This window comes from Phyllostomus hastatus, unplaced genomic scaffold (genome assembly GCF_019186645.2).
Source record: "Phyllostomus hastatus isolate PE091 unplaced genomic scaffold, TTU_PhHast_1.1 phas_contig_38, whole genome shotgun sequence".
In the NCBI taxonomy this organism is placed as follows: Eukaryota; Metazoa; Chordata; class Mammalia; order Chiroptera; family Phyllostomidae; genus Phyllostomus; species Phyllostomus hastatus.
The window spans coordinates 27,012,117-27,025,043 of record NW_025333869.1 but is presented as its reverse complement, the minus strand read 5'-3'; the positions used below and the strand labels follow the sequence as shown (position 1 = coordinate 27,025,043).

General features: G+C 51.9%; 1 protein-coding gene across 1 annotated transcript in view; it reads left to right on the top strand.

Annotated features, from left to right (window-relative positions):
- The window catches only part of TSPAN15 (tetraspanin 15), a 52,016-nt gene extending 46,168 nt beyond the window's left edge, over positions 1-5,848 (top strand). The window contains exons 6-8 of the mRNA XM_045842189.1: positions 2,883-2,930; positions 4,331-4,447; positions 5,020-5,848. Coding sequence (XP_045698145.1) covers positions 2,883-2,930; positions 4,331-4,447; positions 5,020-5,175 — 321 coding nt within the window. The 3' untranslated portion in view covers positions 5,176-5,848. The remainder of the gene's footprint in view (positions 1-2,882; positions 2,931-4,330; positions 4,448-5,019) is intronic.
- The last annotated feature ends 7,079 nt before the right edge of the window (positions 5,849-12,927 follow it).

The following is a 12,927-nucleotide window of genomic DNA, read 5'->3' as shown; positions in this document are numbered from 1 at the left end:
GAAGCTGGCCTCTCAATGGAACCCCCCCACCCCCCGGTGGGGAGGTGACGGGCACTGGGCTGTGTTATCTCTGGTCCCATGTGACAAAACTGTGGTTCTCCCTGTGTCTCCCACACTGGGATGGTTTTCTCTAAGTGTGAAAGAGGGTGCTTCCTTCCTTGATAGAATAGATTCTATGTGTGTGTGAATCTACTTATTTTATACTATCTCATTCAGCCAAGGAAATACAGAGAATAAAACACTAAACTAAAAAAAAATCAGAATCATGGAAAATATATTCCAAAATAGGGGGCAACAGATGATGGAGAAAATATAAACTACTGATCCATAGGCCTAAAGGGCTTATTGAATCACTGGAAAGGAGCCTTGTGTTTGGTGGCTTAGAGCTTCCTTGCAGCCAAAGGGAAAAAGGCAGATGTGGCCTGTTACATCACCGATGTTTCACACGAGCAGACGTACCAATTCTCCAGGGAAAGTCACTTTCCCCCTAGGTCTCAGCTTTAGAAGAAATATCTCATCCTGGGCTTCCTGCAGGGGATTTGGGTAGGGCTTGACCCTCCCCTGAGTAAGAGGGTTCTTCTTGCCTGCCTCCAGACTTGAACGGTTCCTGCTGGAGCCTGCTAACCTTCGGACAGGAGCTGCATGGTCAGCTCTCCTGGTCCTCTGGAGAGGATTTGGAGCAACAGAGCTGCGTGTTGGCTTCTAAAGTTCCTGTAAAGTTCAGTTACACTGGGAATGCCCCCCAAGACCCGTGGGTATAAAGGGCAGCTTTGTCCGACATTAAGTGGCCTCAGACTGCTGTGCCTCTGTGTCTAGCTTTTATCGATACTCACACCCTTTTTGTTGGCTACCCTTTGGGGGCCTGTCCCTGATGCTCCCTCTCCCTTTTTTAGCTGCCCAGACCCCCAATGAGCCAGCTCGCTAGTCCTGGGTCAGGGTGAGAGGACGCATGTATGAACCTCGCTGCATTGATCTTTGGCTGCTTAGGAGTCCCCGTCCTGAGGTCCCGCCATGTGGCGCTGTGGTGGGTGGAAGCAGCCGCCGCACAGCTTGTCTTGGGACCCTGGGCCTTTGGCAGAGCCCCTGCAGAACAGTGATTCTGTGGTGACAGCCAGGCGGGCTTTATGTTTGGAAAGACCACAGATGCATCATGTCCCCTCCTCTGAGGGGAGCTCTCCTGGAAGGGGAGGCGAGTCCCCCCAGGGCCAGGGAGGGTCCGGGCTCTAGGTGTAAGGGAGGCCTCTGCCAGCTGCGTGTCCCCTCTCAGAGCAGGGGCTGTGGCCCCTCAGCCCGGGCTGGACCCTCAGTGAGGAGAAAAGTTACTCTTGTCACCTGCTTACATACTGTATGGTTTGCTTGTCTGTTATGTTCATCATCAGTTCCTCTTTTTAACCTAGAACTGTGAAGGCAAGGTCTTTGTTTTGTTCTTCTACATTCCAAATACCTAGAACAGTGATTGGCACGTAACAGGTGTCCAGTCACTGTTTGTTCAGTGAATGCCTGAGTGAGTGAATAAACAAGGTAGAAAGCTCCCATCATGCCCTCATGGACCCGTTCCTGGCCTGACCCTCTGCATAGGGTCATGTTCATGGCCTGGACGGGCCAGAAATGCTAAGTGGATGCTGGGTCTAAGGGCACGCGGAGGCAGTGGAGACTGAGTGAAGTTGTTTTGCTCACACACCAGGTCCTGACATTTAGACCGATCTGGGTGATGTCTGAGATCCAATCCGCTCTTTTGGAAGGAGAGCAGATGTCCTTCCTTGCCTTTGCAGAAGCTGGGATAGTAACAGAGTCACTCCAGCCAGCATTCGTGTGCTCTTCTGTGTGTGGCCCTGGGACAGGCATTTCTGTGTGTCTCTCACCTGGTGTTCAAACAGCCCCGTGAGGTGGGTTCACTGATTCCACTGCTTATGGAAGAGACCAAGGAGCCCATTCTTTCATTCATTCCTTCAACAGATACTTACTGAGTGCCTCCATGAGCCAGCCCCTCAGCAGCAGGCGGAAGGCTGGTCACAGAGCTCATAAGTGACAGTGTGGGACCTGGACCAGGCAGCACGACACCAGGGACCACACGGCTTCTCCGCTGTCCTCCTGTGTCACTGCTGGCACCATGCCCCCACAGCAGCTTTCACTTAGATGTGGAGGGGGGACTGGGGCATCTAGCTATCTCTCTCACCTGATAGGAGGAGGAGACTGCGCAGGGCCACAGGCATGATGTGAAGTGCCCCTGCCAGCCCTGTGACTTACACTCACTGGGAAGGGAAGGGATGGGATGGGGTCTAGGACCAACCTAGATTGATCAGCATCTGGAAGTTTTGGCGAACAACTGTCTTCCCAGAAAGGAACTGGGGCGGCACTTCCTCTCACTGGTGGGGTAGCCATCGGCTGGGGCAGGGAAGTGTGGTCAGAGGTCCTGGCCTTGCCCTCCGATAAAGCACCACCAGCCAGGTCCCCGCCGAAGTCCGAGGTTTTTCTTCAGGATAGCCAGCAGGGCAGGAGAAGCCCAGCCTGGCCTCTGAGACAATGCGTCACTGAGCCAGCACAGCTGTGCCTCTGGCAGGGTGGGGAGGGGGAGCCTGGGGGGGGCCACACTTTCATCTGTGCTCCTAGTCTGCCGCTGGCTGCTGGTCAAGGGGTGGTTCCCACCGGAGTGCCACAGAACTAGCCCTCCCACCTTTCCCCCCAGCACATTTCTTGGAGGTGGAATGTTAAGATGCAGAGTTGAGGCAGACTGCCCGAGTGGGAATCTCAGCTCCAGCCACACTGGACAGTGCAACTCTGTGCCTCAGTTCCTTTGTCCATGAAACGGGGAGAATATTATTACTAGTGTCTTTGACGGTAAGCACTGTGCAAGTGTTAGCTAATACACCTTTCTGTTTCAGACGAGCGTTGTCAACACCATGTGTGGCTACAGAACTATTGACAAGGAGGTAATGTCTTTGAAATCTCCTCCAGAAAGGTTGCTCTTCCTTCCTATCCGGAGTGATTGGAGGGTTTCTAGGGGTGGGTTGCTAAGATTTTCCAACATTTCTGGCTTTGAACAGTAGCCAGGGACTCCTACGCAGACACAGAGGGGCGCAGGGAGCCAGGAACCCCCTAGGCTGGGAGAGGTGGCCTGCTGTGGGCTTGTCTGTGAGGCACGCTCGTGTCCTCAGAGCCACCAGTTTTCAGATGACTCATAATCGGCTGTCTGCGCCTGGGACCCAGGAGTCCCGGGGGACAGAGAACCCTCCGAGGGATGCCTCGCGGGTCAGCTTCCTGTGCTACACACCTGGACTAGGAGAGGAGCTGGCTCAGTGCTGAGAAGGGAGCTGAAAGTAGTGACTTGAGATGCCTCTGGGTAGTGGTTCTTGAGAGAGGTCCCAGACCCAGCAGCAGCCGCACCCCCTGGGAACCTGTGGGAGATGCTCCTCCTTGGGGCCCAGAAGGTGATTCTGATGCATGTTTCGGGTGGAGAGCCGTAGGCCCACAGTGGCTCTCACGCCTTCAGACCCAATGGCCAATTTTTGTAATGAACTGTTGTTTATGCCCTCGTGATTATCCCGAAATGGAATTCAGAGATAATACAGCCTATCCACACACCTAATTTCAAAACAAGTAACAACAATCCAGCTGAGATGGAAGAAGTAAAATACAACAATTTATGACCATCCTTCACCACATGAGGGCTCAGGAATGAGACAGGTGCAGAGGAAGACCCCCCCCCCCTCCCGCCCCCCGCCCGGCAGCCAGGCGCTTGCATGTGGGACAGCGCCCCCTGGAGGGCAGGGGTGTCATGTCGGCAGCTCGCACATCATGAGCTTTATTTTTGCAGTTGATGTGTTTTTTTTTAAATGGTGAACAACTCTCTATAAAGTTTTGAACAAAATAAAGTATAATCGTTCCTTAATTTATACATAGTAGTATTTGTGAAAATTCAGTGTGTCATAAAACTACATGGAAAACACTGGTTTTTATATGTGCCTGGAGTTAGGCTTTTGGCTCAGACCGTCACGAATGGGTTTTCACCCACGTGAATGCCCGGGGAACGTCTGGGAGGCAGGCAGGCAGGCAGGCAGAGAGGTTGTCAGTGAATTAGGACTGCCCTTAGCTCTGAAGTCCCCCAGTCCCCAACCCCATTCTCTGACAACCAGAAGCGTCACCACAATGTTTCTAGAGTTACAGGGAACACTGCTGCCTGTTGAGACCCAGTGGTCAGGAACCACCTTCTCATACCGCATGCGAGAAACAGGTTCAGGGAGGTCGAGGGACCTGCCCAGACCTCGCATGAGGGACAGAGTCGGGACTGGGCTCTTCCGGGCGCGGCGCTCAGCAGGTCCTTCCTGTGCAGCGCCTCAGCGTGCAGAACGTCATCTACGTGCGGGGCTGCACCAACGCCGTGCTCATCTGGTTCATGGACAACTACGCCATCATGGCGGGCCTGCTGCTGGGCATCCTGTTCCCCCAGGTGGGCTGGTCCCCACTGCACTCAGGGGTGGTGGGCAGGCTGTAGGTTCAGATGAAGGGTGGCTAGTGATTACAGAGTGCAGAGGAGGTACAAAGGGGCTCATCCTGGGAGGGCTGAAAGGAGAGGGAGAACGGCAATAGCATTGCTTATAAGGCTCTTCCGAGTGCTTCACAGGCACTGTCTCCTTTGGTTCTGCAAGGTAGGTACTATTATCACACCCATCTTACAGAGAAGGCACCTGAGGCTTGGAGAGGTTAAGTGACCTGCTCGAGGTCCTCCAGAGGGCGAGTGTTGTAGCGTGGGTGGAGACAGGAATCCCAGAAGGAGAAGCCTCTGCTGAGGAGGAGCAGGGGAGGTCTCTGGAATGACCTGGGAGGGCAGCGGAGGGCCCAGGGTGGGGCCACTTGACTGGTGTGGGTGCCAGGGAGAAGGCTGTGCTCTGGGGGTTTCCCAGGTCACTGGTGCCTTGAGTTCTCATGACTGGTTGCCAGGGTATCCGGGAGCTGGGGACTGCCAAAGAGGGCTGCCCAGGTCCCCAGCAGGCTCTCATCCACTCTGCCCCTTCTTCTCAGTTCCTGGGGGTGCTGCTGACGGTCCTGTACATCACCCGGGTGGAAGACAGCATCGCCGAACACTCTGCCACCTTCACTGACGGGCTCCTGGGGTCAGGTGCCAAGCCCAGCATGGAGGCGACAGGCACGGGATGCTGCATGTGCTACCCCGTTTAGGGCCTGTCCCAGGCAGCAGCTTCTGCAGGACCATGCCAGGATAGCACTGCATCGTGGGGGCTGGACGGGACAGTGGTCCTTCTCCCCACAGTTGGCACTGACCAAAGCCCAGGCTGTGCTTGCTCTGATGGCTGGCTCAGGCCTCCCGTGGCCACTGCCTCCCTGGGGCACAGAGTCTGGGGCCCTCCCCAGCTCCAGGTTTTGTGTCCCCTCACACTGCTGGGCATGGGGAGCAAGGGTAGCCCTTTCCCAGGCCTGGGCCACTGGGAAACAAGGAGCTCAACACTCAGCTCAGGGCTGCTTCATTTTTGCCAGTGTCTTCTTAGCCTCTGATGTTTATGCCCCTCTGGGGGCAGTTTTTTAGTGATTTGTAAGTGGGGTGAGAGGAGAATGGGGTGCCCTGTGGTGAAGGAGGGGAGGGTGCAGACCTCAGGTCCCCAGTCCCTCGGCCAAGCCACAGGACCCGGGCTGGGCCCACTTCTCAGCCTCCAAGTGCCTTGAGCCCTCCCCAAGGGCTGCTGCTTTGCTGACCCATTTTTTACATGATTTTGTAACATTCGTTTTGTACACAGTTAACAGAAGTGCCTGACTAATCAAGGCTGGGTTTTCCCATGCACTCTGCTCTTGCCCCTCCAAGCCAGTTTATTAATCAAACAATAAAGACTTGATTTTTTTTTTTGTCTTTCATTTGTGTCGTTTGGGTGGGGAGGGGGTGAGGAAGGCCTGAATGTGGACTTGGCAGCTCCTTGTTGGTGCAGAATTAAAGGGGCCACCCTGGGGCCGAGATTTGGGATGATCTGGGACACTTTGGGACAATGAGGCCTGGGAGAATCTGCAGCTGGTGGGTGCTGCCTGCTCCTGATCTGGAATGGCCTCTCCCATTCTTTGCCGTTGCCACTTAAGGAAATGGCTCTTCCCGGCTGTGCTTGTGGGCTGGGCCTGGAGCTGGTCCTTTCTGCTAGGAATTTACTTGTGGGAAACTTCAGGGGAGGAGGCAGAGGTGACTTCCTACTTTACAGACTGGGAAACAAAGGCCAGGTCACCTATGGCAGGAGGCTCCTCCTCCGGACAGTGGGGCAGATGGGAACTAGGAAAGTCAGGGTCCGGGAAGGAGCGGTGCCCACAGATGCACCGGTTGCTTTAGAACCACGGTGACCTTCCCGCCTTCAGTAAACAGTTGTTCCCAGGGATTGGGGCGGGGTGGAAGGTACAGAACGCCAAGCAAAGCTCGGTGCCGATCGCCCCCTGCTGGAGATAGCAGAACCTACACGGATCAGTCCGGCCCCACCTTCCTGCCCCAAGACTTCTAGATTTTCTAAGAGGTTCTTAGCAGCCAGGGCAATAGACATGAAACAGCAGGGGTCCCAAACCCGATTAACTTAATCTAAGGGTGTTAAGGGAACTGTCCATCACACCCCGGAGTCCAGCGGCCGGACACTCGGTCTCCCCCGCGTGAAGGCCAGAGCTGTCTGATGCAGCGAAGGGCCGCGGAGGGACTTCCAAACGGGCAGCGAGAGCAGACACGGCCGCCAGCCTACTTCGTGACTAGACTCGTACTTGTCTAAAACTCTTACAGCTGTTCATTCCTTTACTTCTCACAACTGTTTGTGGTAATCCTCTTCATCTTCATTTTACGGATGGAGAAACCGAGGCGCAGAGCAGTTCAGTAACTCGCCCAAGGCGCACGGCTAGGGACCGACAAAGCCGGGACCCGGACCAGTGTCTCACGGCAGTCCGCCCCCTGCTCTGCTGGCTCCGTGGCCTCCCGCGGACACACGGTAGGAGGCGTGCAAAACCAGGGCTGGCCACAGCCACTGCCGGAGCCCCGCCTGGCCCCCACTTTGACCTCTGGACACGAGGCCTGACCAGTCTCCACGTCAGGGCCCCCGGGCTCCGGCTCTGTGCGCAGAGGGGCAGGCAGCTGCCGCGGGGGCCGCGGGGGCCGCGGGAGACGCGGGGGCATGGAGGGGGTTCCGGGCTGCTCGGAGGCTGCGCATCCAAAGTCACTTCACCCCTAACCTGGAAACTTCGGCCACCTCGGTCTCCCTCTCTCCCCTGACCCGCTCACCTCACATTGCTGCTGTGTGCACCAGGGGCCACAGGGTGGCGCCCTCGGACGACTGAGCTCCCGCGGGTAGTTTCCTTTTCGTTCAAACCTCGGCCACTCACTTCTCCGGAAAGCAAGCAGAGCACGTGGAGAGGTGGAGAGGACGTTTTTGGTCCTGTGGGTGGGACGACTCTCCTATCGCACCCCTTTGTGCTTAAAGCCAGCGACATCATCTTGACCCGTTGTCTCACAGGAATGGAAGAGTGAATGACCCTCAAAACTAGGCCTCCTCCCACAGTATCAGGAGCAGCCCACCATACTTGTGGAACTAGAGGAGGTTTGTGGGCTTGGATTTTGGACGTTTGTTATATAATTTCAAGAGAAACAGATAAAATGCATTAAGCAAGACTGGCTTTGTATAAAAATTCTGAATACAATACTCTCCAAACTTACTTTTTAAGTTTATTGAGGTATACTTTACATAAACTGCATATATTTAAAGTGACAGATATTAAATGTCATTAATGAAGCCATCACCACAGTCAAGATAATGAGCATGTCCATCACCGTGAACAATTTCCTCTTGTCCTTTAGTAATCCTTCTTTACAGCCCTCCCTCCCAACCCCCTGCTTGTTCTCAAAACACCACGAATCTGCTTTCTGTCTCTTTAAATTACCTTGTAGGTTCTAAAATTTCTTATAAGCGGACTCATACAGTATGTACTCTTCATTTGTCTGGGTTCTTTTACTTGACAGAAGGATTTTGAGATTTATTTATTTTGTAGTGTCTACCAGCCTGTTCCTTTTTATTTCTGAGTGGTATTCCATTGTGTGGATGCAACGTAGTTTATTTACCCATTCACTGACTGATGGACATTCGTATTGTTTTTATTTGTTATTGTTATCACAGATAAAGCTGCTGTTAGCATTCATGTACACGTCTTTCTATAGAAATATACTGTTGACCCTTGGATAACACATGGATTGGGGTGCCAACCCCCCGGGCAGCCAAACAGCTGGGAATAACTTTGATGCTCCTCTCCCCAAACATAATTATAGTTGGTCCAGCTGAGGATACAAAGCAGTATTTTTGTCCTGTGGTTGGGAATCAGCAGTTGGGAATGCAAAAATGCTGTTTTCAATCCACAGTTGGTTGAATCTGCAGATGTAAAACCCATGGATACATAGGGTCAGCTGTACTTATTGAAAAAAATCCGTGTATAAGTGGACCCACACAGTTCAAACCCGTGTTACTCAAGGGCCAACTGTACTTTCATTTCTCTCCGGTAAATATCTCAGAGTGGAAAACCGGATCATATGGTAAGTGAATCTCTTTTTAAGAAATTGCAGAGCATATTCCAAAGTTGGTTGCATGACTTTCTCTCTCCTACATTCTTGCCAGCATTTGGTATGGTCGGCCTTTTTCATTTTGTGTGGTGAGATTTCATTGTGGTTTTACTTTGCATTTCCTTAATACAGTGAAACCTTGGTTCTCGAACTTCATTCATTCTGGAAGGCTGTTGAAGAACCGATTTGTTTGAAAACCAAACCACACTCATGCTCACACCTTCTCTCCTTTGTCTGTCACCCAAGAGACAGGTAACTGGCCACACAGGTGTCAATGTGACAGGGTTGTCTGGTTGGGAACTGGAGTTTTGTTCGACAGGGGAGACACTTCTTCCCCGTGACCAACACGGCCAAGAACCGAATTGTTGGAGACGGCAGCCTTTGGAGAGCCGAGGTTCGACTGCAGTCAGTCCTGTTAAGCATCTTTCCATGGGTGGACTCGCCATCTACATAATTTCTTTAGTAAAGCATCTGTCCAAATCTTTTTTACCATGGTATCATTTTCTTATTATTGAGTTTTGAGAATTCTTCATAAAATCTGTATACACGTCCTTTATCAAATATACAGTTTGCCAACATTCTCTCCCAGTCTGTGTCTTGTCTTTTCATTCTCTTGACAACGTTTTTACAAAGCACAAGTCCCAGCTTTCTGAAGCCCAGCGTCTCCTCCTGTGCGTTGTGCCTTTGGAGTCACATCTACGAAATCCTTGCCTGACCCAGGGTCACAGAGGTTTTCTCCTGTGTTTTCTTTCAGAAGTCTTACCCTTAAGTAAAGCTATTACTTAACTTAACTGTACATTACAATGGTCCATTCTGAGTTAATTTTTGCATGTGGTGCAAGGTATGAATTGAAATTCACTTATTTTGTGTGTGAACACCCAGTTTCTCCAGTGCCAGTTGTTAAATGCTACTGATTTGTTGAAAATCAATTGTCCATGTATGTGTGGGCTTATTTTTGGATTCTCTGTACCATATGATTTCACTCATATGTGGAACCTAATGAACAAAATAAACTAACAAACAAAATAGAAACAGACTCATGGATACAGAGAAGTGAAGGCTATATAAAGTGAAACAAAGAAAAATACACACGGAACCAGCAGTGAAGGGAAGGAAATGGGGACTCAAGTCAACGGTTTGGAACAAAAGGAAGAAATAAACATTCAACCTGATTATCCTTTTAGCATCTGTTGAACCTGTAGTGATTGTGTCTTTTTATTCCTGATACAGATAATTAGACCATCTTCATTTTCCCCGGTTAGTTTGGTCAGGGTTTACCAACTGTACCAATCTTCTTGAGGAACCAGCTGGGTCACGCTCCTGAGCACATAAACACACTGTTCCTCCTGCTGTCTGAAACCAAACCAACCAACCAACAAGCCAGCCGACCTTTCTGGATCTTGCTACCCCTGCAGTGGGCTTGCTACCCACCGCCTTAGCTCTTTCCTTCCCTCCCTTCATGACGACCCGCGGGAAGAGTGTTGATACTATCTCTGATTTCTCTCCTCTCCCTCACTCTCACACCTCCCTCACAGGACCCTGGTCCCCACCCTGCCACCCAACTTGCTCTTGTCAAGATCACCAGTGACCTCCTCGTGTCTAAATCCAATGTTCTCTCCTTGTTTCCTCAGCTTATCCATAGCCCTTGGCCAGCCGATCACCCTCTCCTTGAAATGCTTTCTTGTTTGTCTTTGAAGACAGCAACCTTGCCTGGTTTTTCTCCAACTTCTATGGCCACCCCTTCTTGGTCTCTGTTGCCTGTTCCTCTTCCCCAGTCTCTTAGCATCTGAGGGTCTCATTTGCCTTTTCTGCCTGCTCACACTCCCTTGGTGAGCTCCTCCAGCCCCATGGCTTTAAACCCCTCCTAAGTGACCTTTCCCCCTTGGATTCATGTGCTCTGACTACTCAACACCTCCACTTGGACATCTAATAGCAGCTGACACCCCACACCTAAAGTTTCTAGCACCGACTCCTGATATCACCCCAGCCTGCCCCTGCAGCTGTCTTCCACGTCTAAGAGAACAACCACACCAGCCATCCACCTGCTGAGGCCAGAGACTTGGGGTCAGACTCGACTGTTCCTTGAATGCCCCAGGTCTTTGCACTCATTGTTTCCACTGCCTGAGGTGCTCTGCTCTCGGCTCTCAGCGTGGCTGGCCCTCCCTCTCTTCTGGTCAAATGTCCCGTCCTTGGTGGGATCGTCCTTGGCTGCCCTCAATAAACTTGCGGTCTTCCTCCTTCATGAATTCCCTGTCCCCCTTCCTAGAGTTGCTTTTCTCTTAGCACTCATCACTGTGAAACTACACTTTCCTCATTCATGCGGTTTATTTTCTGTCTCTTCTATTGAACTGAACGCTCCATGAAGGTGGGAATTTTTGTGTATTTTGTTCATCACTTGTCTCAGCTTGGGTTCTCCTGAAAGCTGACCGAGAGACAGATGCTTCGCACAGAGGATTTATCTGGGAAATGATCTCCGGCAGAAGGCGTGAGAAACGAGGAGGAAGGAAAGAAGAAAGGAGAGAAAGTGCCTGTATGGATGCATTGTCGCATTGGCCACCACAATGGGGTTGCTAATGCCCCTGGGACCCCATGACGAGGCTTGCGGATGAAGTTTCCACCCAGGAGGTGAAAGAGGGGAAACATTTTCCATTAGCTCCCATTAGTCAGCAGCAGCCCCACCTGCATGAACCCCCCTCCACTTCAGGTTGCATGTGTACAAGTACGAAGCAGGCCTTTCAAACCCTGGTCTTGCAGGAGCCCCAGGGCAGGCTGGGAGTAAGACCCTGCCCTGTTGCGCCTGTTCAAAGAACTGTATCCCCTGGCCCGGGTGGAATCAAGTATGAGGCCAAGAGGGTTTGGGGTGGAACACAGAGGTGTCTCATCTGGATTGTATCCCCAGCATCTAGCTCAGTGCTTGACACATAGTAACAGATCAGAGCTGTTGAACAAGGGAAAAGAATGAATGGGAACCAGCGAGGAAGACACCATCCATGGGGAAATAAAGCCCAAGCAGCGTTGACAGCCAGGCCAGGCCCTAGCCTTTGTCCCAGACAACCCTAGGGATGGGATGGAGCCAATACTTACAGCTTGGACACTCAGAGCTGTGCTGGGACCCTGGGATGGACAGGAACTCTGGCCTCCTGATCTCTGAGAGGACAACTCCTTTTTTGGGTGACTTCTCCCCACTGCCCCACAGAGTCAACCAAGTAATACCTGCACCCTTTGCCATGCCTGGTGAGCAGTGGCCCGGTGCTCACCTCCTTTTACCCACGATGGTGCGGAAGACCTGGGCTGCAGGCAGGGAATGGGATTAGAAGGGCTGAGGAATGTGCTTAGGGCCCCACCAGGAAGTGATCCAGCTGGGATTTGAACACAAGTCTGACTCTAAGGCCCTCGCTGCCCTATGTTGTGCTGGTCTGGCATCTGAGGTCCTGTCTGTCACTCCAGCCTCAGACCTGGGCCCTCGCAGTGGTCAGCAGGTCCCTAGACTCACCCAGTTCATTCTTAGCTCACGTGGTTCCACCCATCATCGCACCAGAAAGACCCATCTCTCTACTCTTTCACTTCCCTCCCCCCACCCATTTCCTCTGAGTCTCACATCAGTCTGTGTGCAGAGGAGCTTATTTTATGATCACCCATTTTGGAGATGAGGAAATTTGAGGCCACACTAGTTTAATAAGTTGTATGCCAAGAGGCTCTGCCAACAACCACAGAACCTGGCTCCTTCCAAACTCCTGCCCTGACCACCACCCTCCTGGGAACTGGGTAGTGCCCAAAAACACGACGGGGCTTCTCTGTCTGGCACAGGGTCCTGGCTCCCACAGTCTGTGAGTCTGGAAGGGAGCCTGATTTTCAGTCCTGAAAGCCCAGGAAGGCACAAGTTTTTGCGCTGATTTTCTGGCTTGGCTGCACATCGCCACTAGGTGGCGCTGCTGGCCTGCTGCTTGGAGCCAGCACTCAAACTCCACACTGCACACCCCAGAACCTGGGCCCTCGCTGAGGTGGCAGCTTGAGTGTGCCATCTCCATCCTCCCTCCCCTTCCCCACCCCAAGCCCTACTCCAAAATAGTGAGCCATAAAGTAAGGGGGTCTAAGATACTATATGTACCTGCATATAGTAGGTGCTAAATAAACAATCAAATAAATAAATAAATATAAAATGAATGACTGTTCAAAGAAGTGGGCATAAATGAGACTTTTCCATCCCTATTTTACAGCCTAGGAAACTGAGGCCAGATACAATAGTAATAGGTTACTTTTATTACCTATGGGTAGGTCACCCTGTACTGGGGGCTACTGAGCTCTGCTCATGTGATTCTTCATCCTGTTTAGTCACAGCAATGAGGCAGGTGCTTCAA